Here is a 25,833-nt window from a genome sequence, read left to right as displayed (position 1 = left end):
TGTACTTCTTAATGGAGTAAGTCAAAATTACAAAAGCCTGAGCAACATTTGTTGAACGTATGTGAGCTTTGAGAACAATGTGTAGTGACAAAATGTGTGGACTTTATGGTAAACATCTTGTCAAGAGAACCTAGCTAAATTAGCATAACAGAAATCCAGCTTTTAACACAAATTGTTAATATCAATATGCACATTTTGATCAAACGTAGCAATTTTGTCGCCGGTAGGCTGAGCTCGGGCTAAAAACGGGCACTTCTTAGCTTTAGTGGCAGGGAAAGTCTAATTTAGTTTGGTTTAGTGGTTTGGGAATTTGGTAGACAGACCTGCTACATAACAGAAAGTAGACTTGATTTTAGACTCGGTAAAAGCAGGTCTAAATGATAGCACAGGTGGTGTAACCCAGAGGTGGGTAGTAACGAGTTACATTTACTCTGTTACATTAACTTGAGTAACTTAAAAAAAAAGTACTTCTAAGAGTAGTTTTACCAAATACTTTTTACTTTTACTTGAGTAGATGTGTGAAGAAGTAACGCTACTCTTACTTCGCTATATTAGGCTACACTAGAGTCATTACCCGCCGCCCCATTCATAAATTAGATTTGCCGTATTTTCACTTTAGCGCTCCGCTTGACTGACTGTGGGAGCATTTCCGCAGACACTAGTGATGTGACGTTGACGAACGAATCGAGTCTTTCGAACAAGTCTTTATAGAGACCAGTTACCACCCCCCCCCCCCCCCCCACACACACACATAATTTTATGTTTTTGCTATCTGATGACATTGTTGTTGTTTTTTTAATAAATCAGACTTCATGTTCAAGCAGTTAAGCAAATACTTTTTACTTGTACTTGAGTGATTTTTTATGACTACTTTTTACTTTTACTTGGAGTAATATTATTTTCAAGTAACACTACTCTTACTTGGCGTATCCCGATTTTGGTGGATTTGAACAATGTGCAGGCCGACAGATTGATACGCCGCAGATGTGTGTGGTAAACGTCATCGTATTTCATTCATAAATATGACAACGGTGTGGGACAATCCCCTCTGAATCAGTGTAGAAATCATTTATGGAAGTCAAACATGGATGCACAATCAGGGCGGCACGACAGTATCTGCATTTGCCCAATTCATCTGGACGGCCGACTATATCATCTGCTGGTATAAACGCTCTTGTAGGAAAATACCAAAAAGAAAGAAAACTCATAGATTGCACCATGTGCTAGATAGACTTTGGCACAATAGGGCCTCTGGTGTTTAATTTAATCACTTTCTCAATGCTCCCATTTTGGGCTATTAGATTTTCTGTTACTTTGGTCTCTGGTGTAAATAAAATATGGCCCGGTCTTGGATATTTTCTACAAATGGGTCCACTCACAGCCACCATTCCATTTTCCACACCTTCATGATGACCAAGAGGGACAGTCACAGGTATTGATTTCTAATAGTATGGCCGTTTTATCATTAATAGTTTATTTTCTAAATTGATTAAATGTATTGTAATTTCCTGCTGTATACTTGAGTTGTGCATGGAGTGCCTCTGAGCTGAGTCACAGTTCTTTGCTTGAAAGAAGACAAGACAAGCATTAGTTCCAATTCATATTTGTCCACAACTCGAACCGTGACTCTCTTCTTCCAAAAACACAAGAACTTACAGATGGTTTACTGCTGCTCCCAATTAATACCATTCATGAAAAGGTTTTTTATTCTGAAAGTTGGCAGCGGGGTTATGTAATACAAAGTTGTTCCTCAAGTGGCGCTAGTAAGACAAGAGCTGCACTTCTTCTCACACATGTTGTTATGGTATGTGGCTAACAATCTCTTTGCCCAGAAAAAGTGAGTCACAGTAGCGTGATGTTCGGCCACCCTTGTAGAGTTAACACGCTCAAGCTGCTTGTATTCAATGTCGTGTTCTTTCAATGACCGCCATAAACATAACTATTGAATAGCGTGTTGAAAAGAAGTAGCTATCTTTGATTGTTTGTTTATATCTCGTCTGTGTTAACGTTAAATCAGTTTCTACACTCACCTTTTTGCCTGCAATATAGCCTCCACCAGCCCCAAAGCTCTTGGTGAAGGTGCCCATCATCACGTCCACGTCTGCCGGGTTCACCCCGAACAGCTCCGTCACGCCCCTCCCTCCCGGCCCCACTGCGCCGATGCTGTGGGCCTCATCCAGGTATAGACATGCCTTATATTTCGTCTTCAGAGCGATCAATTCGGGGAGTCGTACCACTGAGCCCTCCATGCTGGGGTTAGTGAAGAAAAAGACAGTTGGGACACACATTTATACAGTTTGTTAACTCATTTGCTCCCAAAAACGTATAAATATGTTCTATCTTAAGTGTCCCAAAGACATTTTTTATGCTAGAGCATACAGAAGGCTTTGATGCAGCCTCTCAACTGCGAAGAACGGTTGAAATGGTAGTTATTACACAAACGGCCAGCAGGTGGCAGCAGAGCAAAAGAGAGCAACCAGGGCCATGTTGAAAAAAAACCTCAATTACTCACAATTCAAAATAGATTTGTGAATATTAATGAAACTTAGCTATATTATAATGCTAATTGCTGCATAGCGGATACAGATAGAAATTTACTTTTTATTTTTTGATGAAAGAAGAAACTCTAATTTTTATGTTTTTATAGCAATAGAACACAATATTCTGTGGGCCTTGCTAAATTAGTCAAAATCCAGTAAAACAGCTGGGAGTGAAGGGGATTGCGTCTGTGAAAATGGCTGGGAGTGAATGAGTTAAGTAACATCCAATGCAGTAACAATTAGTGAATTAGTAAACCAACTCCTGAATAAATGACAAAAAAACACATGATGTATGGGTGTATGTAAATATTGTAAATGGACTGTGGCTAAGCAACTCCTGCAAAACGAAAAAGAAGCCATGAATCAAAGGTACTCAGAGTTTAGCCTAATCAACCTTTGCGGCGCTCTTTAGCCTTGATTTGGAGCGAATGAGCAGCTGGAGTCACTGAAACACACTGTTCCTTTTCAACTCTCTCCTGAAATTGACACACCAACACTAAGTCTCTGTGAAGACCACCTGGAAGCCTTTACTTAGTAAGATATACCAACTGACACCAGATAAATGTCTGACAGACAATTGTACAGTGTTAAATAAGTGAGTTTGTGTGGCGTAATAACAACTGACCTGTAGATGCCTTCCACCACAATCAGGATTTTTCTCCAGGGCCTGTGGGTTCGAGGCTGCCCCGAGCAGATTGAGTCTCTTAACTCCTTCTCTAAATGGGCCATGTCTTCCACATACAACACACAGACACAGATTTTACAACAGTTGTATGCTGGATGCTAGAGCTTAACCAGTTCTGACCAGTGATGTCGGTAACGTGTTGCAAAGTAGCGCGTTACTCTAAAACAAGCACATTTAATATATTAAAAATGACTAATGTAATGCGTTACTATTTTTTTAAAAAAAGTAATCTGATTACAGTTACTGCAGCATGAGCAAGAAATAACAAGGCTTAAATAAACAGCAAACACTTCTCAGCAATGGTGCCTCTCTCACGCTGGTATATTTATTGAATACTAATGGATATTGATTCCCAACACTATAGTACTCACTAACATCACTAAACAAATAACTATATATTATAGGACACTTAAGAAAAGTAAACTCTGGTAATAAACATAGTGAGATGCATTGTGGGCGCATTCAATTTAACATTCAGGCCTGAAGGAGTGATATCTCGTTTTCAGTGCATTGAGACTCATTCATAAATAGCAAGAGGGAAAGAGAGAGGTTTGTTGCAAATAGTCCCTATTTGCTATGAATAGTCACTAAAAGAAAAAGGATTGTAGTATGAATGTATATCATACCAGATTGTGTGCAGGATGTCCCCAAATGTAATCGCTGTTTATTAATAATGTACAGTAAAAATGTTGAGTTTGGCCATTACAACATTAATAGTTACATATGTCAAGTAAAAAATAAATAATATTATGATTATTATATTATTATTATAGTGATAAATAAGACGTATTTTTTACATGTATTTTTGTTAAGTGTTAAGTCTAGAAGGACTTTTTTTTTTTTAATAAAAAGGAGTGACAAATTTGTGGAATCCGGAAAAAAATATATTTTTTATAAAATTCTAATAATTATGTTAAGTAAAAAAGGTTGCTGTCGTTATTTTTTATTTTTATTTTTAAATAAGAAGCAAACTTTGTTCTTAAACTATTAAAAGCACTCTTCCAATTAAGTGACAAAACCGGGTGTCTTTTTTATGTTAACCAAGGTTGTCGGTATCAGCTAACTATTAAAGTAACTTGTAAAGTTATCAGTAAAGTAACTAAGATACTTTTTTAAAACAAGTAATCACTAAAGTAACAAATGTATTTTTTCAAGGTAATTTTGGCAACGCTGGTTCTTTAAAATCATTCCTTGCCAAATTTTAGCCGACTCATAGTTCTGACATCGGAGATTCAAATCTAGGTACTCTGACTTCCTCTCATATTCCAAAAACATGCATGTTAGGTTAATACAAACGTTAACTGTCCTTTAGTGTGAATGGCAGTCAGTTGTTGTTTGTCTAAATTTGCCCCATAAATGGCTGGCAAACAGTTCTGGATGACTCTTGACCAAATTGAGAGAGGCTACAGTTCACCCATGAAAGCCCAGATGAGGTTACGCAGTACAAAAAATGGATCACTATTAGGCTATATCCCTGACAATGTCAAGAAAACTTAATTTTCTGCATCACAAACTTTTCTCATTAACAGAAAATTATGAAAAATACTTTGAACTCTAAAATTTGGTCAGGGTATAATTGTTGGCTTCAATGTGAGTACAGGCAGTAAATAGCAAGTGTAAGCAAAAGTAAAATGATTACCTTGAACATTACATTTCTAAAATAACACATTTCATAAATTTTCAAAAGGAAATAGTTAAGTGGATTTATAATCACATAAATCACAAGATGCAAACCTGATTTAATGCTGGTGACCCTGTTGTTAATGTTACTTACTCAACCAACCAGCAGATGGCAGTATTCAACAACTGTAGTTAGAAGACATAATCAGGGCCCCTCATCAGACCTAACGATTCTTCACAGACCAATAATAGCCTTACTTTGCGAGGAAATGGATGCTTTTCAGATAGTTTTGCTTCCTGGAAGAGCAGATTACTGCAATTAATTTTTACCAAATGCCATCACAGTGGGGACCAGTTAGACTTATCACGTGGAAGACTGTTTGCCCATAAATTACTATTGATTTGAGATAAGTTACCTGCCACACTGGACAAGCATTCTTCCAGGCATGCGAATCCATTGTGCGATCGTATCTCTTTAACTCATTTTCAGTGTGCCGAAATGCTGATCCTTAAACATACAGCATGTTATTGTATACGTATGTGATGACTAGACGACACAGACCAGTTCAGCGACTTTTTCCGTGGAGCACTTGTGTTTACAACCCAAGGAATAGCATAGAATGTTAATTATTAATCTGGGGTGTGGCACAGTGGTCTGGTTAAGCCCCGTTTGTAAATATGGTCCTTGCTCTATTAAGAGTGCACGGGCAGTGAGTGCAAGAGGTACAAAGGCAGCGAGAGGTCATTTGCTCAGGTGCCTCAGGGCTCTCTGCCCCGTGAGAGCGGCTTGGAAATACCTATAACTGACTTGGCTTGTACCTGTCAGTACGCGTTTAGCACTAGCGGACTGTCTCATTTGTCCTGTCTACTGAAAGAGCAGCCGATGTTCCTTATCCGAGCACGGCGAATGATGTATCTTTCATGTTTAATACATCTTTATAGCCTTTATTGAAAGGAGAGAGAAAAATACTACACGTGCTTTGACAACCTAATAGCAGGCTGAATTGAAACAAGATTGACATTTTCATTTAAATACACATTCAGCTTTTCCGCTGATGGATAAACACTGACTGTAAAGTGAACCCTTTTCATTAAAGCCTTGACAATTGCTGATCCAAACATAGAATGTTAAGTAGGTCTTTCCTGAGGCAAATCCTGTGCTGTGGAGAAAGTAATGTTTTCCTTACGGCACTAATAGTTTGGAATTAATAGATGTTAATGAATAGACTAGATGGGTCGATATATACAGTACTGTAAACAGGGTTTGGCACCATTTCTCAATCACGGTTAAGCACTTTTTGACATCAATTTTTTCAAGTGTTTCCTACAGTTGACAGCACTAATTAATTGCATTCTTTTATAAACCTAGCATCATCGAAATTAAACTTATTTATTAGGGATGGGCGAGTATCGATACCAAGTATCGGTACTCACAAAAGCCCTCTTTTGGCTGTTTTACGATCAGGAATTAGAAGTTCATTTTATGCAATTGCAAGGAAAAATGCTATACCTGTATTGGGATTTTTAAGTCTTTCTTTAAAATGATCTGTCATTTGTTTTTGGGGTGAATTTTATGGTATCGGTATCAGTGACTACTCAAGAGTTGAGTACTTGTATCGGTCTGAGAAAAAGTGGTGTCGATTACCCCTATTGGTTATAAAAAGAATGTTTTTTATATACATCTACACAATCTTTTCAACGCTTAAAAATGGAATACAGTACTGTATTATCAAAATGCATTCATGGCAATCATTCATGCAGGTGTCATCTCAAATGGCATTTCCAGCTGCGACTCACCATTGTGTTTGAAAACCTTGATGGTTGCTCCCGACAATCGAGCTCCTAAGATGAGAGAAGTGTGGTTGAGCTCATCACTCAGGATCAAACAGCCCTTGGAAGGAAAAGTTTAGAATTTAATTACTCCAGACTAAAAAGAGGAAATTGCAAAAATCCTAATTGCTGCACAGGAGTGTCTAGAGTGTTTCCTCAAAGTCTCTTTATGATTAAAAACAAATTAGAAATAAAACAGTTTGAGATATTTTAATGAGATTTGTTTTATGTACTCAGTTGTTATCTAAGTTTTTAAAAGGACAATGTGTATTATTTAGCGCCATCCAGGGGTGAACTAGTAATTTATAATTTTTTTTAACAAAAGTATGTTCTATCACTTAATGTACTATTTAAAAAATGTTTTGGGTATAGTAATCACGAATATATGACTGGACAGCCGATAGCCCATAGCCCATACACGCTCATGCTCGCCGCTGAAGTCACAGGGCGCCATCTTGCTCCTTCCATCTCGCGAGCAGACTACTGTATAAACTATACGGTATACGAACAGATTAGACATATACAGCTCATAGGCAGTTAGTATAGGCCTGGGAGTGGTCACTATTTTTTAACAAGTTAAAAAAATAATAATCATATTAATAAAATAAGTTGGTGGACAGAATGTGAAGTTTAACAAATTCAAAACATCATAAATCATGCTGTTTCTACTAAGTACTGTGTCAAATGTTCTACAATTTCAATATTGTAAATGTATAGGATTGTATGCCGAGAAACGTTTCTTGGGAGAAGCAAAATGGCGACCTCGCAGCTTCAAAAGTCTTGGCCTATCGGCTATCCAGTCATATATTCAGATCAGTGGGCTCCCGCCACTTGTCTTCCTCTGCTTCTCTCGGTAGCTGCTGCTGATAGCCGCTCCAGCTAATTCTTGCTAGCCGCTCCATCTAGTTCTTGCTAGCCACTCTTGCTCGCTCCTGCTCGCTGGACTGCTCAAATAATTGGTAGTAATTGGTGGTACGCTTGCTATGTTTGGTCTCTCTGAAGTACCGTAGTGGGCGTGCTTCAAAATTATTGCATTTTATTAGTTCACTACTAGATGGCACCAAATCCTACACACTGCCCTTTTTAGATCACATTGTGTATTTCTGGCACCCTGTTGATGAAATGGAAAATAACTATACTCAAAAAAAAAGGCACATTTGTCATTTAGTAAAGATACTTTATGGGTAGCCTATATTGGCGTGCTAATTGATTGAACACACTGAAAAGCCTTCTCCACTATTTTAGCATATATAACACTGGAACACTCATAAGCATTTGACATCATACTGTACGTTCAAATGAATTCTTAACAAGAGTGTGCTGACACCATCTCAGTGGCAACCTCCCTCGGGCATCTGTTCCAACTGGCCCACTCCCTAGACCAACAGCAGCTGTCACTCTAATGCAAGGCCTGTCTTGGCATGGCATCATCGGTCAGAGTTGGCAGCGTGGCTTGACCCTCCTAGCCCCTGCAGGGTTACAGTGGGGGCTGCAACCTCTTGAGCTGCATAAACGCTGCCGCACTTTCGTCAGTTCAACAGTCACCTTCCTCCTGTCCGCTCCAATCAGATATCAGTGCTGCGCGTTGCCCCTGGTAACCTGTGACTGTCTGCGTGAGCTTGACTGGTGCGCCGACAGGCAAGTGTACGGCTAATAATACCCTTGAGAGGTGCTCTTAACAAAAACGTGCCCCTCCTTGTCATTGTATCTGAAGGCAACTACTGGATGTATGTATGCCCAGAGCCTCAACCTCCTGGCGACTGTTATGTTTAATTATGATTATTTTAATTAATGGGGTGAGTCGGGATTTGTTGAGAGCTGAGTTAAGTTGACTGTTATTCATTAATTTAGGGCATATGCAAAAGACCAGCACAGGCTTGACTAATTACATTCATATATCCTTTGTTGCAATGTTCCATATCACAATTGGATTTTCTTCTACTGTGTGGCGTTTATACCTTGCCAACAAGTGCAGGGATGTTCATGGAGTTGGTGGCAAAGCCCATCCCAAACACCATGGAGGACTCCACTCCCAGGAAACGGGCCACGAGATATTCAAGCTTTACGTGAATGTCCAGGGTACCTAAGTGACAGAAATCACAGTGTTGAATCGAACCAGACACCATTCATACCGCAATCCATCTTGCTCATCCTCTTCGGCCCAAGCAGTGAAAAGGACATCTTGACATCTGACACATAGTACAAGACCCATCTAAAATGTAAACGTTTTGACAGGCATTATACGCCCAGGTTTACACCCTCATAAAAAAAAACATTATTATTCTTTGCAAACAAGCAGTGTTACATGAAATACCTCAAGTTTGAAGACGATCGAATAAATTCTGTAATTTCTGTAGCAGTAGTTTGCTAAAGAATGGCCAAATAATTTTGTCAATTCCAAAATAAAGTCAAAATGGCCGACTTCCTGTTAGCAGGTTTAGCATATAGCCTAGCTCCAAATAGCTTTGTGTAGGTATTGGGATGTGGGATATGATATGCCTCCCAATTTTTAGAGATCTAAGTGAAACGTATTACTGGGAATGCTTTGTTAAAAATTTGTAGGAAGCACATTGAGCCTTTTTTTTTTTTTTTTTAAATAGCACAAGTAATCTCTTAAAATAATTTCTGAAGTTTTCATCCACATTTAGACACTCAAAAATGATTTTTTTTTGTAAACAGCACATTGTCGTGGCAACAGCGTGCAAATAAATAAAAAGCTTTCAATAAATGTTCTTAAACATCTTAACTCATTCACTGCCATTGACGGCTATAGACGTCAAAAATTCATTTGAACTATTTCTATTATTTTAACATTTTTCCCCACTTTTCTTAACAAGAGTATGAAAATTTAGAAAAAAATATTGTACATTTAGAACAGATAAATGAATCGTGAATGACTTCACTAGTTAACTCATGATTAATCACAAATTTTATATCTGTTCTAGATGTACAATAAAAAAAAATCTAGGTTTTCATACTCTTGTTAACAAAAGTGGAAAAAAAATTTAAACTAATAGAAATATTTCAAATAAATTTTTTACGTCTATAGCCGTCAATGGCAGTAAATGAGTTAAAGTGAAACATGCAAAGTTTGAAGACGATTGGATAAAATATAAATGTTCAAATATAACAGTGACAAATTCCTAAGTAAAACGAAATAACTGACTTCCTGTTAGGTTTAGCATTATGGCAGCAGCTCTGTCCTTACAGTGCTTTTCATTACGTTCAAATCTATACAGCATTGTGCAAAGTCACATTGATTTATGAGTTTCATCAACATGGCTGAAAGCGTCATGTGCACCATTTTTCATCAAATTCACAATCTTGAGAATCCTCTTCACCATCAAAACAGAGCCGTAATATCTTAGAGAGGGCAGATCCCTTGAATGAGATCTCCTTAGATGTGTGTATGTAGCATTAAGTGACTTTTATGCCCGTACAATAGGTTATATTCAGAGTAGTAAACATGGCCAGAAAAAGATGTGCATGGTTGTTTACTTCCTTCTTTCATTCGAAGCACGTGAATGAAGTTGCTTTAAAGTTTTTACAACCGGACAAGGAAAAATAAAGTCCCAAAGAAGAGTTAATGATTATCATCTACAACCTTGACTCATGGTGTCATAAAATTTCCCGTTAGCTACTCATCTGAAGGCATATGTAGCAAGACCTTATTGTAAGTAATGATTGTGGGGTAGGTCTATTATTCATCAACTCCTTAAATGTTTGACATGATTGTCTTTTGAAAACATTAGGCTCGCTAACAGTTGCAAAATACACAAGGTGGGTCAGAAAAAAGTTCCGGGACAACAGTTCCAGTTCTGAAGTTCAATGTCAGAGCCCCATTTACGACAAAAATGACTTTTACAATTATGGGCAAGAAGTTCAGCGTTGCTTTCTTTGGAGCGTAGGCCTAATGTGTTCAATATTTCAAGTGTGTTTATTTATTTTTTTAAGATCAGGCTTTTGTAATCCGATCGCTTAACTAAGACATATAAAGAAGACAAAAGACATGTCACATGTACTAGTTGCCAGAAATTCCTGCACTTCCTTCAAGGTTGATCAACTTCTTGACACCTTCCCTCACCAGTTTTTCTTATCTTTTCATCAATTTTGGAACAACCTCTACTTCTTGTTGTTGTCACTTTTGTGCCATATGGTATCTTCTCCACAAAAATGTAAATGTCTATACTTGAATAGCTAAACTTTATTTGTGGTTAACCAGAAGCAGGTGTGTGCAGGGATGTTCTAACATGAATTTGAATGGGATTGGTTAATTCTGAACATCTCTAGAAAACCACATATCAGACGGTAAATGATTTTTTTTATTTTTACTTCCCATTTCAAAAAGATTTCCTTTCAGTAGTAGCATAGCACACACTGTTTTGACTCCATCTCATCAAAGTACGTCTTACCACACGTTGAGCTTTCTGATTCCTAATTTTGTGAACAGTACAACACTGTTATTTGATTTCTGCGCATTTTGAGACAGTCAGTCACAGTTTAAAACAAAAAATAAGACACGGGCCATACGGTGCCACACCTTGTGACTGTCTCCAATTGAGTTATGACAAGAGCCCCAAGAATGTTGATCACATTCCGTTGAACGACATTGCATGTCAAGAAACTGTCATCCAACTGAGACATAACAATATTTAGTAAAGGATGCTTACTAAGGTCTCATGGGGAAAAATACTTGTTATTCTTTTCACTCTCAGTCTTGAGGGAAGGAAATAACAACATAAATAAATAATTAAAATGAATTATAGATAATATATTTGTGCATTTTAAAAGGGGTAGCAAAATATATTGCATAAATAATAACCGCTATGTATTTAAATTCCTCTTTGATATAGATAGCCTAAAAACATTTGATTATATGTATTTTTCTTTAAACAAGAAAAACACACAACAGACTTAACAAACAAAAAGAGTTAATTTTCTGATTCATCCTTTGTGTATTACCATGATTCACAATTTATATTAATTTGTCACAGTAAGTTAACACCTTCATAGATGATTGCAGTGGACACGACATATTTGCGTGCCTAAACCAACAAAAACGCATAATTTGGATGACGTCAACACTTCTGGTTTTATATGTTTTTAATTGCAGGCACCTTGCGTACGACTGCATACTTCAATTTTGTTGTACTTTGTGCAATGATAATAAAGTCATTCTCGGGGGGTCGGTTTAATTCCTCCTCAAACCACTGACATGCCCAAAAATTTTTAGAATAATAGTAATAATAATAAAAACTCATTTTGGTACAGTTAACACACAATAACACACAACATGTCTTCCACTCCCTTTTGAACATGGAAAATCATTGTTAGGTGCACTTTGTTGAATTTTGCTTGTTTTGTAGCTATTTTATTTTGTTGTTGTATGTTTATTAATGTTAGTTTTTTTTAAATTCCTTTTCGTGATCAACTAAAACTCAAATTCTACATGCATTACACTTACTGTAACATGATTGTAACAAGGCATACATGAGAAACAGATTTTCATTCAAAATTGCATTTTTTTTCAATTATGTAAAATAACAGTTAACAAAAACACCAGTAACCTCAAGTTCCATCACATGTAAATGCAAAACCTCAATTTCAGGACATAACATTAAAACTTTAAGGATATAAATAAATAACATAAATTAATAAATAAAAATAACTCTTACATTCTGCACATTGGAATGGAATATACTTTGAAGATAACGTAAACATTGACTTTTTTTATTTTTTTTAATTGCTTAGACATCGAGTTGCTTCACTTTATGACAGGAGGTACAGGCTCGATAGATACCCATTTTGATCATGTAGTCATTATGTTATTTAATTTTTTGCCTGAATTTGCCAATCAGCTTTCATCCCTAATACGCCAACAGGAGATCCCAGCACTCGCCACTCCACGCCATCAGAAACTAGACAAGATTTTCAGAAGGTCCCATGCTGTTCAGAATTCATCTGAAGCTTCCCTTTGATCCAAGTTCCCTAACACTTCTCACGTGTTTTTTTTTTTTTTTTTTTTGCATCCCGCCCCATGTCTGTGGCGTTTCATAACATTATAAGATGTAATTTCCCCATCGCACTGGACGAGCTTATAATGATCTCAGCTTGTGCCCGAGCGGTACATAATTTAACAAAGGGTGAATAATTCATCCAACATTGCAACTACTGAAAGATAATTAAACTTGCAGACGATATAAATCACCAGAAAGGTAATAAATGATGGCATATGTGATGAGGGAAATGACATATTCGTGCTCTGTCATTGTTGTAAAGCAGATGCACGCTGATGACTTTTGAAACGGCGTGAGACGCCGCCATCTGGGTGAATATTCGGCCTTGCTCAAAGTAGCTCAACAGGACAAGAGGATCACTCACGCTCATTTCTGTTTCTTTCCCAGAGCAAAACTAACCGCATGCTTACCCGTTTCCTGCCGTGTGCTACAAACGCCGACTCCATACTGGCGCGCTTTGTCTGCCACCGTTTCAAGGTAATCGGCATTGTTCTCTGCAAAACCGAGGTAGTTGTAGGAGCCCATGTTGATAACATTGTGTATTGTCCTGCCAGTTAATCTGCAAGCAATTAAACATGAGGAGATCCATTAGCATTTTAGCTGTTTCTCCTGCACATATAGGTCTTCCATTACACTGTATTAAAATCAAATAAATGCCCAATTACAAAGAAGTTTAAATATGAACTCATTACTTGTGTGGTGATTTATTCATGATGTGCAATAATAAATGTTTATTAGATAAGGAACACTATCTCTTAAACCAGAGCATGAATCAAATCACTTTACAACTCAATTTAGAAGTACAACTGTAGATTACTTTTTAACTTCAAAACACAAAAGTGAATAAAAGTCAAAGTTATTCAATAGTGAATGTATACTAAGTTAATTCGGGTTAGTTCCGCTATTCCATTTTATTTATAAGCAGAATACATCTTCCAGTTAACTTTTACAAGGTCACTGCCCAATTTCAGAATCAGAATCAGACTCAACTTTATCATTAAAACCTGTAATCCACAATTACCCCAATTCTTTGACTGTCATATCCTATACTTCTGTTCTTGCTCATTTTAAGATTTTCTGGAGCTGTTAGAATGAGCAGAATCATCTCAAGTGTGTGGGATGGTATCAGGTGGCATTACTACACCCTTGGGTAAAACTGCTGGGTAAAAAAATAACCCAATTTTGGTCAAAATTTTGGTTGTTTTACGTATAAAATTGCCCAGATAGCGCAGTCAAATTGACCCCAAAAAGTGGATCGGTGCAAATATTTACCAAAATTGGCTTAGTTTTTGACCCAGCAGTTTTAAGAGTGTAGAGATGGGCGAGTACCGATACCAGGTATGAGTATCGGTATAGGGCCAATAGCAGGCCTTTTTTCAAGGTATCGCTACTCGTGACCATGGTCGATGTGACCATTTTACGATAAGGAACAACAGATGGAAAATTAGAAGAATAGAAAATTGCTATTAATTTCATGTAATTTTAGGGAAATACTATATTGGGATATAGAGCACTGTCTTAAAAAATATCTGCCATTTTTTAGGTAAAAATTATGTGTCAAAAGTACAAGTGGTGACTACTCAAAAGTTGAGTACTGTACAAGTCTGAAAAAAGCAATATCATATATCCCTAGCCATTACACCTATAACTCAACTGTATTTATACTGTACACACAAAATTGCCACAAAAAAAAAAGTACGACCTCTGATATGAACATTGACTTGAATTATCCTTTCTGCTCCTTTTCACTCTATATCGAATAATATCCGTTTTAAATAAGGAAATAAAATTAACATATAAAAATATCTGTGCGGTCTTCTTCCTACAAAGATGGAATCATATCATTATCATAAATATATTTTGCTAAAGACGTGCATCTTTTGTACAGCACATACTGTAAAGTGCCTTTATAGCTGATAAATCACGTTCTCTTCTTTTTATTACTCTAATGCCCTTGCTGGAGTGTGTGAGAAAACCGTCCGACAGCTTGTACAGAAAATCAGGCTAAAAGATTGGGATAGTTTGTCAAAGCTGTCAGTACCTAAATGTCCAGTTGTAGTCATCAGAAACTCTCTCCATCAGGTCAAAGACGGGCCCTGGCATGCTGCACAGCGGCCGGTTCCAGTTGTCTCGTACTCTCATGTACAAGTTTCGAGTGTAGAAGTTCTCAAAGTCTTGGTAAAGTGGTACAAAATCCTTGAAGTAGAGACAATCATACTTTGAGCTTTTGCTAACTCTCACATTAATTCAAGGAACTTAAGCAAGAGTTTACAATAAGAATATGACGCCAAGTTGATAAAAAAAGAAAAGTAATGTAATTTGAAAACATTTATTGTACAGACCTCAAAGGTCAAAATCCAAAATAATTTGACTGATATTATAAGTATTTTATACTAGTTGAATATTACTCATTAATTTTCCAAACTGCTTATTAATATTTTTTTAAGCTTATATGCCACTCTTCCTGGCTGAGCGTAGCATAATGTAATTCATTTCCGTTTCCGGTTAATTTGCCTGCTAATTTGTTGTTCAAAGTTAAATGCTCTCTGCTTAAACGCGGTTCCAGCCAGACGTCTGTGAAAAGTGGATTCAATCACCCCAAGCACTTAAATTTGGTATTCAACATGCTAGCTGTGTCAATCTTAGGTTAGCTTAGCAATTAGCATTGCTTCTCCATCTTTCCTCGTTATCCCTTCGTGAAAACAATACTTGTCAGATGTGTAGCTTATTCGCCGCCATGGGAGGTGTTGATTACTGACTCGAGGAACTAGTCCGCAACGTGCATTTGCCACACTAGTAGCAAGCAAATCTTGTTGCTAGCTACTGTAGCTGTTTGTGGCGTAAGCATCACAGAGCTTGCCATGACAGTCGACCGCCTACATCCTGTGCGAGTGTGCGTTGATGACTTAAGTTAGCGAAGCTTTTGGGGAAAGTCTCCGCTTAAAACTTCAAGATCTGTGATCAACGCGTTAAAATTTAGTGAGGCACAAAATCTAAATTTTGACCCGCAAACTGCAATGCAAAACCACCTTATTTCGAGATTTTTTATTGCATAATTTCCCAAGTCCAAGTTGTGTTTAATGCTAACAGTGGCAGTGTATGGCAGAGTTTCATGTCATGTCTCTAACATGTAAAGCACAGAAACAGTGCTATCTTGACTCCGCTGAGATTTAATTAGGTCTTCAGCAGATCCTCCCAGTGGTGTGCTGTCTCACCCCTGGCAACGTTCGTGCGAAGAGGTAATGCATTAAGGAGAAAGAGTTAAACAGCAAACATTTAAGATAATTAGGGCAAAATACAATGTGTTGGAGACTCAGGGCACGAATAGAGCCAACTGTGCATTCACATAATGTATGCCGGCGATATGCTGATGACTGAAATGACAGCATCGTACCTTCTGTTCCTCTCGTTCCTGTGCGAGATTTCGCTTTTCTAAGCCCACCGCTCTGAGGAAGTCTCTGAAGTACCCAAAGAGGGTGACGATGCCAAAGCCCACGTATGTCATGACAGCCACGTGCATGGGCGCTTTTTCAAAGACTTCATGTTTGTGCTGCCCAAAGGTGACCTCTGGACCCTGGACACGTTTCTATACAACAAGATACCAACATGAATCGTCTTACATTGTGATGAAAAGAGAGGGCAACACCATTTGAGTAAATATACCCTACTATACCCTCTGTTCTTTTTTTCGCTGGGTGCAAGTCTGCTTCCCTAAGCCAACTGTAACGAGGAAGTCTTTCAGGTAGCCAAACAGGATGACAATACACGAGCGCAGGAATAACGGGATAGCCAACAGCATGGGCACATATTCAGAGGACTTCAGTCTGTGCTGCCTGGAGGAATCAAGCAGCTCCGACCCCTTCTATACAACAAGAAGCCCACAATATAATTTAAACAAAAGACAATAGCATTTGCGTGGCTTGATTGTAAACACAAACTAGGCAGTGCTAAATGCAATGACAGCAAAACATCAATACTATTATCATAATCCATTTTGTACATCTACATTTTATCCACTCTTTTTGGCACATACCAAAATTTTTAATAGATAATCACCTTTTTTGTCATTTTTAAAATAAGCATAGAAGTATTGATGACAGAATCATTACGTCAGTGACCGGATATGTTGACAGTTCACTACTAGCATGTACATAAACGTATAGAACTGACTTATACTTTGCTGTGTTTGTAAACGCAAATCCCAATATTCATCAAGGAAATGATTGTTTATGGATATTTATATGAAGAGTTTATTTCAAATGTGACAAGCTTGAACGACACTGCAGAAGGTAGCTGGTTAGCTAGTAATGTCAAGTGAGTTATTTAGAGCCCTTTTGACTGACCTCAGTGTCATTTTCTTCAAATAAAATGTTGACTCTGCAAACATTTTACTATAGACTACAACACTACAAATTTGGCATTTCAAATCCTCGTCTTTTATTTTTTATTTTTTGTCTTGGGAATGACATTTTTTTTATTTGGTTCCCATCCCTTAAGCCAAAATTTTATGATACAGTTAAACAAAAAAATGTATGATACAGTTTAACATTTTAACTACAGTATTTTATATTTTCAAGAGGAAATCAACCCATTTTTTTGTGTGGTGATAATAATATCCTCTATACAGCCCCACCAGTGTAAATATGTTATTATGTTTATTATTGTGTTAGTGGAATATGAGTGAAGCAGCAAAATCCAGACGTTTTTATCCATCCATTTTGCCACTTGCTGTCGACTGGACATCCATGTTCCTCAGGTGCAGGTAACAACCAATCACAGCACAGCTTCAGAAACCAGGTGAGCTGTGATTGGTCGTTGCTTGACCTCTGAGCAACATTGACGTCATCTTCAGTGGACAGCAAGTGGCAAAATGGCCGCCCCCTGAGATGGATTAAAAACAGCTGGATTTTGCCTCATAACTCATTTTCCAAAAATGTAATATTAATCAGAATGTCATGTTTGGACTAGTGAGGTCACATATAACATATTATTGTCAAGAATTGTTTAAGGTTGACTTCCACTTTTAAGAGTGTGAAAATAATAAACACAACATTGCATTCATACCTAGTATGGACAATTTGGAGTCTTCACCCAACTCAATATGGATGTTTTTAAAAATGTATTAGGAAGTCCAAGTACAAGCACAGGGTAAACATATAAATTGGTCTACAAACTGTCAAAAGGTCACAAGCAAGATTTGATCCTTCAACCCTAGGATTTGGAACTACTAGAGCTAGACCATTGTGCTGCCAAGACATTATGCATTACATTGTATTTTTGTTATCTGACAAGTGGATATTCATTTGTTGAAACAACATTCATTAAGTGCTGATTGTTTTATGACTTCAGAATCATTCATTTAACTGTATGTGGGTCATTGACTGGTAAGTTTGTCCAATGATGGCCATTTTATGAATTATCATGTGGTGCAACCAAAAACAAATAACAATTTTGACGTTTATTTTGAAATACATTTAAAGAAAATAGTTTGTATCCTTCACAAGACAGTCAAGAACACATGGGAGCAGCTATCAAGTTTGTACTGCCTCATAAGTCACAACAGTATAAAAAGAACTTTTAATTGGACCATTTTTAGCAGATGGTATGCAACGTTAATATTTGGACATCATGTGGTAACATAAAAAAATATTCAGTTTTTTTCCCAACAAGTATTTATTTCATTATAATTTTACTTGTGTGACTAACTTGTTTTGTTTAGATGGCTAATTTTTAGTCTCACAACTTTGTTTTTAGTTTAAAATATTATGTGGTGCAGCCAACCATCATCTTAAGAATAAATATTTGATGTATTTTTTTTATAACAAATAAACTGTACTGTGTCTGATAAAATCTTTACCCATCAATGACCCTCATCACACATGGCTTTAATAATAATAATAATAATAATAATAATAATAATAAAAATGTATAAGTCTACTAAAAATTGATTTTTTTATCACTGCTTTTGTAGCTAACCCGCCTACATATGGCCAAAAGAAAGAAAGAAAAGAAAAGAACTAGCATAAGCAGGCCAGAAAATGGAACACAATCAGTGCAACCTAACGTTGCTCAGCTGCTTCCTCATTTCAACCGCCTGAAGGCAAAGGAAACCTGCTTTGGTTTGGAGGTAAACTAACAAGGGCGGGGTCTTTTCCTACTTTAGGACAGTCCAACTATTTATGGATCGTTTACATTGTCTTTTTTCAAAAGGGAACAAATAACAAACCCAATCGCATAAGTTTGTTTTTAGGAGTTACATGAAGTCACGGCGAAATGCGCGACAGTGACAGAAGTCCCACTAAGAATATAAAATATCGCTCCAACATGATCAAATAGATATCGGTGGGTCGGTGAGCACAAAGTTTTCCTACGTCACAAAGCGTGGCGTGTCCGGCGATATGCATAAAAGACATCTTTACTAAAAGTAAAACTTCCAATTTTGAATATATTGTCACGTTTACATGCATTTATTTAGCGCATTTTTAACGCTGTTTTTGCGTCCATACCTGTGTGGTGTTGTGGCAGATGTGCATCTCCTTGCATTTTAGTCCGTTTTGGTCCGGGTGGGTTAAGGTTTCCATAAGGGGCCGGTCGTGCCATACTCCCCCCTGCACCATGGTGAGACTGTGTCGGCTGTCAACTTTGTGCAGGTATCAACAAGGTGACTTGACTTCCTCCTGGCGCCGCGTCACTATCAGACTCCCATTATTGTGGTTCCTGTGTCGGGCTTCCACGACCGAACAAGTATAACTTATCTCTTTCTACGCACTTCAATGCGGACTTGAAAAAGGGAAAAAGAAATCAACACGTTAGTGTTAAATAAATTCCACTCTGACGTTGTCAATCACGCATTGATACAGCAATTGACCTTTGGTGAGTTTCATCGTGGCTGATGAGGAACTGATAAGAGATTAACTTGTATTTTCTTACCTGATATTTGAAACAGGTTTTCAATCTCTAGCGTTGGTCTTTTAATAATTAGATTCAGTTGTTTTAAATTAGAGATTTAAAAAAAATCTACATTAAAACTTAAAAATTCTCCATCTTTGGGTTTCATTTGGAGCAATATTTTTAGAACACGGAGACTGTAGCTGCATGATAGATTTCATTTGCTTTTTGTTACTTTATTGATAATTTTTTAACACATTTCCAGACAATTGCATTTGTTTTCCTATAGTGCCTTTGTGACTCACCTTATGCTTTCATCTCGCCTTATATCTTTTATATGCTATCAGCAAAACAATATAACACACAATCTATGGAAAATTAGAGTGTATTGGAGATGGATAGATGGTCTAAACAAACATTTCCAAAAACTTCTCTGTAGTATTAATCAGAGGTGTGGACTCGAGTCATGAATTTGACAACTTTAAACTCAACTTGAAAAAATGTTAAAAGACTTGCAACTCGACCTGGACTTGACCAACAATGACTTGTGACTTCACTCGGATTTGAGTCCTTTGACTTGAAAAGACTTGCTTCTTCCACCAAAACAGAAAGATTAAAATGTATGTTAAGCGCCGTCATTCAGACATGTCAGGGAAGCCGCAAAAGCGCAAACACACCCCGCCTACGCTAAAGCAAACTTCAAAATAAAGCGGACCAAATAATACATTGACACCAATGCCTATTGCATTGGTGGATTTTACTTTGTGAAGTCTGCCTGCATGTTGGCGTGAACGGCACGCTAGCTTGACTACTTCCCTTTGACATTTTGGCTTGCATTATTAAAGTTTTTATTGAAATGACATGTTTTCTACCACCATTATCATAATGCCACCCCGAAAGTATATTAAATAGCGAATTTAGGATGCAAAGAAACAGTAAGTTTATTACGCCGTCATTGCACGATACTGTACAAGTCTCCGCCGTTTGTGGCTAGTAGCTATCTGTTAGCGTTAGCATTGAGTGCCTGGCTAGCAACAGTAGTTTGATAACTGTTGCTTGGCTCGCTTACTTTTCTTATTGTGGAACTATGCTACTTTGTAATCCACATTCCCTGTTTAAATGACGGGAATGTGCCTTAAATTGCACTTTTCATTATTCATTATTTAAAAAATTAATTAAATAGAACTTTGCCTTCATTTATAGTTATTTTATAAAGCACTAGCTTTAAAACAAAACAAAACAAAAAAACATTCAGGATTTTAGGAACACAACTTCAAGTGCATTACAAGTGCAATATAACATAAGACAGAATACCTTCACCTTGTTATTTTATACATGGGCCATGTATAAAATAATTATGTATCTTGCCTTATATTGCACTTAAAGTTGTGTTCCTAAATCCTAAAGTCCATATTAGACATTTTGAGTTTATATATATATTTTTAAAAACTTAATAGGCAAAAGCATTTTTCAAAATAAGACACAGTTCTATTTATCAGATTTTTTTAAATATATTTTTTAAACAATCCGATCTGTGACTTTTGTGATCAGTTGCACCACTAGTTGTTTGGGTACAAAAACTACGAGGTGGTCAACAAAAAATGAATTGCAGGATGTCCAAGATTAGATCACTGACGAAGAGGCAACAACTTCAAATTTCGTTCAACATCTGAAGTTGCACAAAGAACGGTAAGTAAGCTAATGTTAGTTGTTTATCGGCTATTGTTGCTAGCTGCGTAGTTAATGAGATTTTCAACTCACTGGTAACACATTGCAAACACAGAAATCTGTTGCACCATTTTTGGTTCACTCCCTGAGTCCCTGACTCCTACTTTGATGCTCACCCAAAATAATGTCATCTATGATGTTAAAATGACCGGAAAGGGCTTGAAACTCAAATTGTAAGACTTGTGAATTGCTTGAGACTTGTCAGCCTTGACTTGGGACTTGACTCGGGACTTGAGGGCAAAGACTTAAGACTTACTTATGAATTGCAAAGCAATGATTTACTCCTACTTCTTTTGTTAATGCAATTTTACCAGTCGATGGTGCTGTTGCTCTGTGCTCTCCTTTTACAATCGGAACTGCACATGCGGATGCTAAATTACCGTCTGCATCTCTTGATAAGCTTTTCTTTCTTTTTTTAAAAAAAAAAGACTTACCTAGTGTGCTTATCATTATTTATCCAATATTTAACAATTAGAGGACATAGTTGAAATCCATTTTAGGACTTCCATTCATTTAATTCATTTAGTACGCCTTGACGACCTTGACAGAACGCCGGCTGTACCCTGATGTATTTCTGGTTTTGCCAATGTATTTGAAAATTAGCAAATTCAGTAATTTTGACTGTGAAATCACGGAATCAAACATAATCAATATAAAGCAAAGTCCAAAGATCTAAAAAAATATTTTAATTAAATAATTGTCCAATAAGAAAAAATAGCACAGTCTATTTTACTTTTACAAAAAGTTTTGCACTTAGTGGGTCTCGAGATGAAAAGGTCTTTCCTCATAAGCATAGGAGAAGACAGAACTATTTTAAATGACTTGACTGGGATTTTGCCCTGTACTGCCACCTGCTGTCGACTGAAATTGACATCACAGTGCCTACGTTCTCAACTAGTCACATGACCAAACCCAGAAAATAGGTTAGCCGATTCAATTTTGTTCGCCAGCAGGTGGCAGTAGAGGGCAAAATGTCTGCCCTCAGGTGGATTGTTCCGCTTAATTTATAGTGTTTAAACTATGTGGGTCACATAGAACATATTGCAAAACATTTTGTTTGAATTGACTAATACTTACTTACTCAAGCTCGGTAACATTGGATTGACAGGCTCATAAATAGTAATCTATTTGTAGTCAATGAATTATTGAAATGTCACTCATACACACTTTTCATTGTCGGGTCAAATCAAAAGTTGTCTTAACTCAGTTCTGTGTTCCATCTCAGTTGAGAAAGTAAGCATATTGTCTGAACACCTTACTCCCACACATACAAACTACAGTATCCTCTATTATATTTTCCTTCATACCGATACGCACATTTGACTATAGCACGCTGTAATTTGCAGCTTGAGGGACATTTTACTGTCTGACTAATATCTTTGAAATTGGAATCATTTAACTCTTTGACTGCCAAGCATTTTCAGAAAAGAGAACATGTGGGTGCCAGCTGATTTAAGCATTTTGACTGATCTTTCAAGGTCCACAGAAAATGTTGTGTTTGGACTATGGAAACACAGATACTAGCAAAGGAAAGATTGAACTCTCATCGGGAAAAAAAAAAGTTTGTTTCTACCTTATTCAGTTTTTCAGTAATCAACAATAGAAAATAGGTTAGTTTCACCGAAATGCTCTGTTTTGAAACAAAAAACGGAGAAATCAAGCTTTTTGCGATATTATTTCATGCACTCTAGTGAATTTGACACCTTTTTTTCCCATGAATGATGCCACAAACATCTAAACAGTGCTTTACTTCTGTAAAACACTACCACCAACAATGAAAAAGTGTTTTTTGATAGCAAAATACGTTTATTTACATTCAACAGTGCAACAATTTGACAAAACAATTTGGCAAACTATTTACAAATGTGTGCAACTGTGGTACTATTTACAATTGTGTGGATGTTTCAACTACACAGTTTTTCTTTTTGTGTGGTATATTGTGTAAAACCCCTGCGTGCAAGGATTTGCACCACAGATTAGTTTCACTGCGATTGCCCCTTCGCGTGCGGACCCTACACTTTCTTGCCGGCCTTTTTTTCCGGGGAGTAGCAGGTATATACTGCAGTGTGTGGTTGGCCATGTTGCCATCAAGTCTACTCTCAGGATCATGATACGGTGACATTACGGTGGTGTTACGTCTGGCTTCCTCATGTCCTTCAGTTCCTATACCGGGTGGTAAGACATGTTCTGATCCATCTTATCCACTCCATTCACGGTGGCATCGTAGTCCATAACCAGTGTCTTCTCCGTGATCAGACTGTACCCATTCCTCCGATGAATATGCATTGGACTCGGGGTACTCTTCATCGTCCGATTGAACGTCCGCCTGTGCAGAAGTGCTCGGTTGTGCACAACGTTTTCCGGCGTTAGCATCGCTAGCCGGTGAGGCTTTACGACGTGATCGAAGCCGCCGCGTCAACGCTTCCAACTTCGGCGTCAACCTCGGAGTCACCATCATCATCATCAATGTGCTCTTTAGCATTGGTCGATGCTTTTCGTCTTTGAAAAAAATGCTCAAGCGTGAGCTGCTCGCAACCGGTCGCCATTTTCGCTTCCTCAGCCATTCTCCCCTCAACAATCTAGCTCCGCCTCACGTCTTCTACTGACGCCTAGCCGATCTTGTCCAAAGAGAGTCATCGCTGCCATCTAGTGCCCATAAATAGTCATTATACTAACTCGATCTGCTTAATACTTTCAGCACAGCTGGCCAAGGCTTTCCTCCACCCCCCCAAAAAAACATAGTTAACGTCTTTTAATGTTTTTGGCGGCACTCATTTGGATTTTACCAAACGTTATTAAACGTTTTTGGCGGTCAAAGAGTTAATACTGTAGGTACAAGAGTATCCTTCCCCAAATCGTATCCCAAATCGCTACCATTTCCCACATTCTCGGACTCCTTGGAAATGTTCTCTTCATTTCACTCAAATAGCTTCTGAGGCTGCACTGGCCAACGTTAGGGCTGCTCTGTGGCATGACGCACAAAATCTGCTGTCATTCACGGATCAGGGCTGTAGCTCCCTTGTTGGGGAGGGTGCTCGTGGGAGGCGGGGCGCAGCCTGACACATGAATGAAGACAGTATAGGACCGCTGGAAGATCAGGGGAATTTTCGATTAAAGAGAAAAACAGAAAAAAAGATACAGTACTGTGAAATGTTCCTGCTGGGTGAAATCCAGCTGTTCGAGAGAGAGTAAGTGAAACGAGGAGAGGCCACCGCAGTCTTAGTACGCTGCATTTAAGGTATCGGATTTGTCACATCCTCCTACCTCAACTTGCTGTCTTGAATAGAGATGCGTTGCTTGTTCTTCTATAGGATTTCAAGGAATTTAGTCTTCATTTTGCTGCGTAAGCCACTGGCATGGAGGCGGTGTGAGGCAGTGGCACCAACTTTGTCGTGCAGAGTGAAAAGATAGCTAGGAAATGGTTATAAGAAAGGATCTTGATAGCTATAAAGAGTTAGAGTTAGATCACATTTTCTTTATGAACAAAGTGGATCATACAATATCACAGGCACAACAAATTACATCAGAATCAAATGAAATCTACTTCTCCCACCCACATTATTACTGTTACTATGTAATTTTACACCAATGTGAAGCACAAGCACAATACAAAACATATCAATAAATAAATACAGTATATCTCTGACCATGTCATCTTTGTAAAGGCAACATTTTAATATACTGTCCGGTCAGTGCTCAGCACTTGCTATGGACCAAAAATATTGACTTCTCGCAGACCTACCAGTTCTTTTCCTAATTATTGCCGAGGTGTCTTCGAGCAAGACACGGAATCACAAAAACTGCTGAGGAGCAGTTACCCCATCTGATTTATTTCTCTTGATACATTCTGTGCACCCAATTGTATTTACCTTAGCTCATATATTTCTAACGAAAAAGTGTGAATTGACCCTCATGTGTTAAATAAAATAAATTGAATGTATTTATTTATGAATATGTTTGCAGTAAGGTCGCTAATGTGCTGCACTCAAACCCTAATCATAGTCATACAAGTCATAAAGTATAGTCAACCGTTGCTGTGAATTAAATGCTTTCAAGGAAGGGCACCCCCTTGCATGGAAAGTACCATTCACAAAAAATCTCACTTGATGTTTCTCAGTGCAGTAGATTGGATTTCCCAGTAATTTCCCAGCTCGAAATCTATCCTGGTTGTTATTGATTGATGTTTTAATTTCCTTACAGGATTGATCGTTTCATTTCCAAAGCCCCCGTTTCCTTTCGCTGTATTTACCATAAGATTATTAAATGCACGTGCCCTTTTTTTAAGATGAGATGAGGAAATTAATTAAAAGTCACCGTGAAAGAGATTCTCCACCTTGAATACAAATGAAAGGTGAAACTATTAGAGAGTAAATGCACACAGTGCTCAGTGGGGCGTCTCAGTCAAATACCACTTTAATGTTAATGTCATGTAAAATTGGCTGTTGGTTAATCCTTGTTTAATGTTCTTGTAACCATTAATAGTAATACATTTTCCAGATAAATAATATATAATACACTTGATCGC

General features: G+C 37.6%; 1 protein-coding gene across 3 annotated transcripts in view; it reads right to left on the bottom strand.

The window, feature by feature from the left end:
* The window catches only part of sptlc3 (serine palmitoyltransferase, long chain base subunit 3), a 31,546-nt gene extending 6,809 nt beyond the window's left edge, over nt 1–24,737 (bottom strand). The window contains exons 1-10 of one of the 3 annotated variants that reach the window (XM_077582239.1): nt 24,573–24,737; nt 19,199–19,472; nt 16,366–16,554; nt 16,087–16,278; nt 14,734–14,888; nt 13,103–13,251; nt 8,634–8,758; nt 6,643–6,736; nt 3,166–3,271; nt 2,031–2,250 (exon numbers count right to left, since the gene is read on the bottom strand). In XM_077582239.1, the coding sequence (XP_077438365.1) occupies nt 2,031–2,250; nt 3,166–3,271; nt 6,643–6,736; nt 8,634–8,758; nt 13,103–13,251; nt 14,734–14,888; nt 16,087–16,278; nt 16,366–16,554; nt 19,199–19,309 (1,341 nt within the window). In that variant the 5' untranslated portion in view covers nt 19,310–19,472; nt 24,573–24,737. Of the gene's footprint in view, nt 1–2,030; nt 2,251–3,165; nt 3,272–6,642; nt 6,737–8,633; nt 8,759–13,102; nt 13,252–14,733; nt 14,889–16,086; nt 16,279–16,365; nt 16,555–19,198; nt 19,473–19,885; nt 20,474–24,572 lie in introns of those variants that run through there. The other 2 variants (XM_077582240.1, XM_077582242.1) reach the window with 2 other exon arrangements.
* Nucleotides 24,738–25,833: the final 1,096 nt, after the last annotated feature.

Source organism: Vanacampus margaritifer, chromosome 12, assembly GCF_051991255.1.
Source record: "Vanacampus margaritifer isolate UIUO_Vmar chromosome 12, RoL_Vmar_1.0, whole genome shotgun sequence".
NCBI lineage: Eukaryota > Metazoa > Chordata > Actinopteri > Syngnathiformes > Syngnathidae > Vanacampus > Vanacampus margaritifer.
The sequence above is the reverse complement of the archived record's forward strand: the minus strand, read 5'-3'. Positions and strand labels throughout refer to the sequence as shown.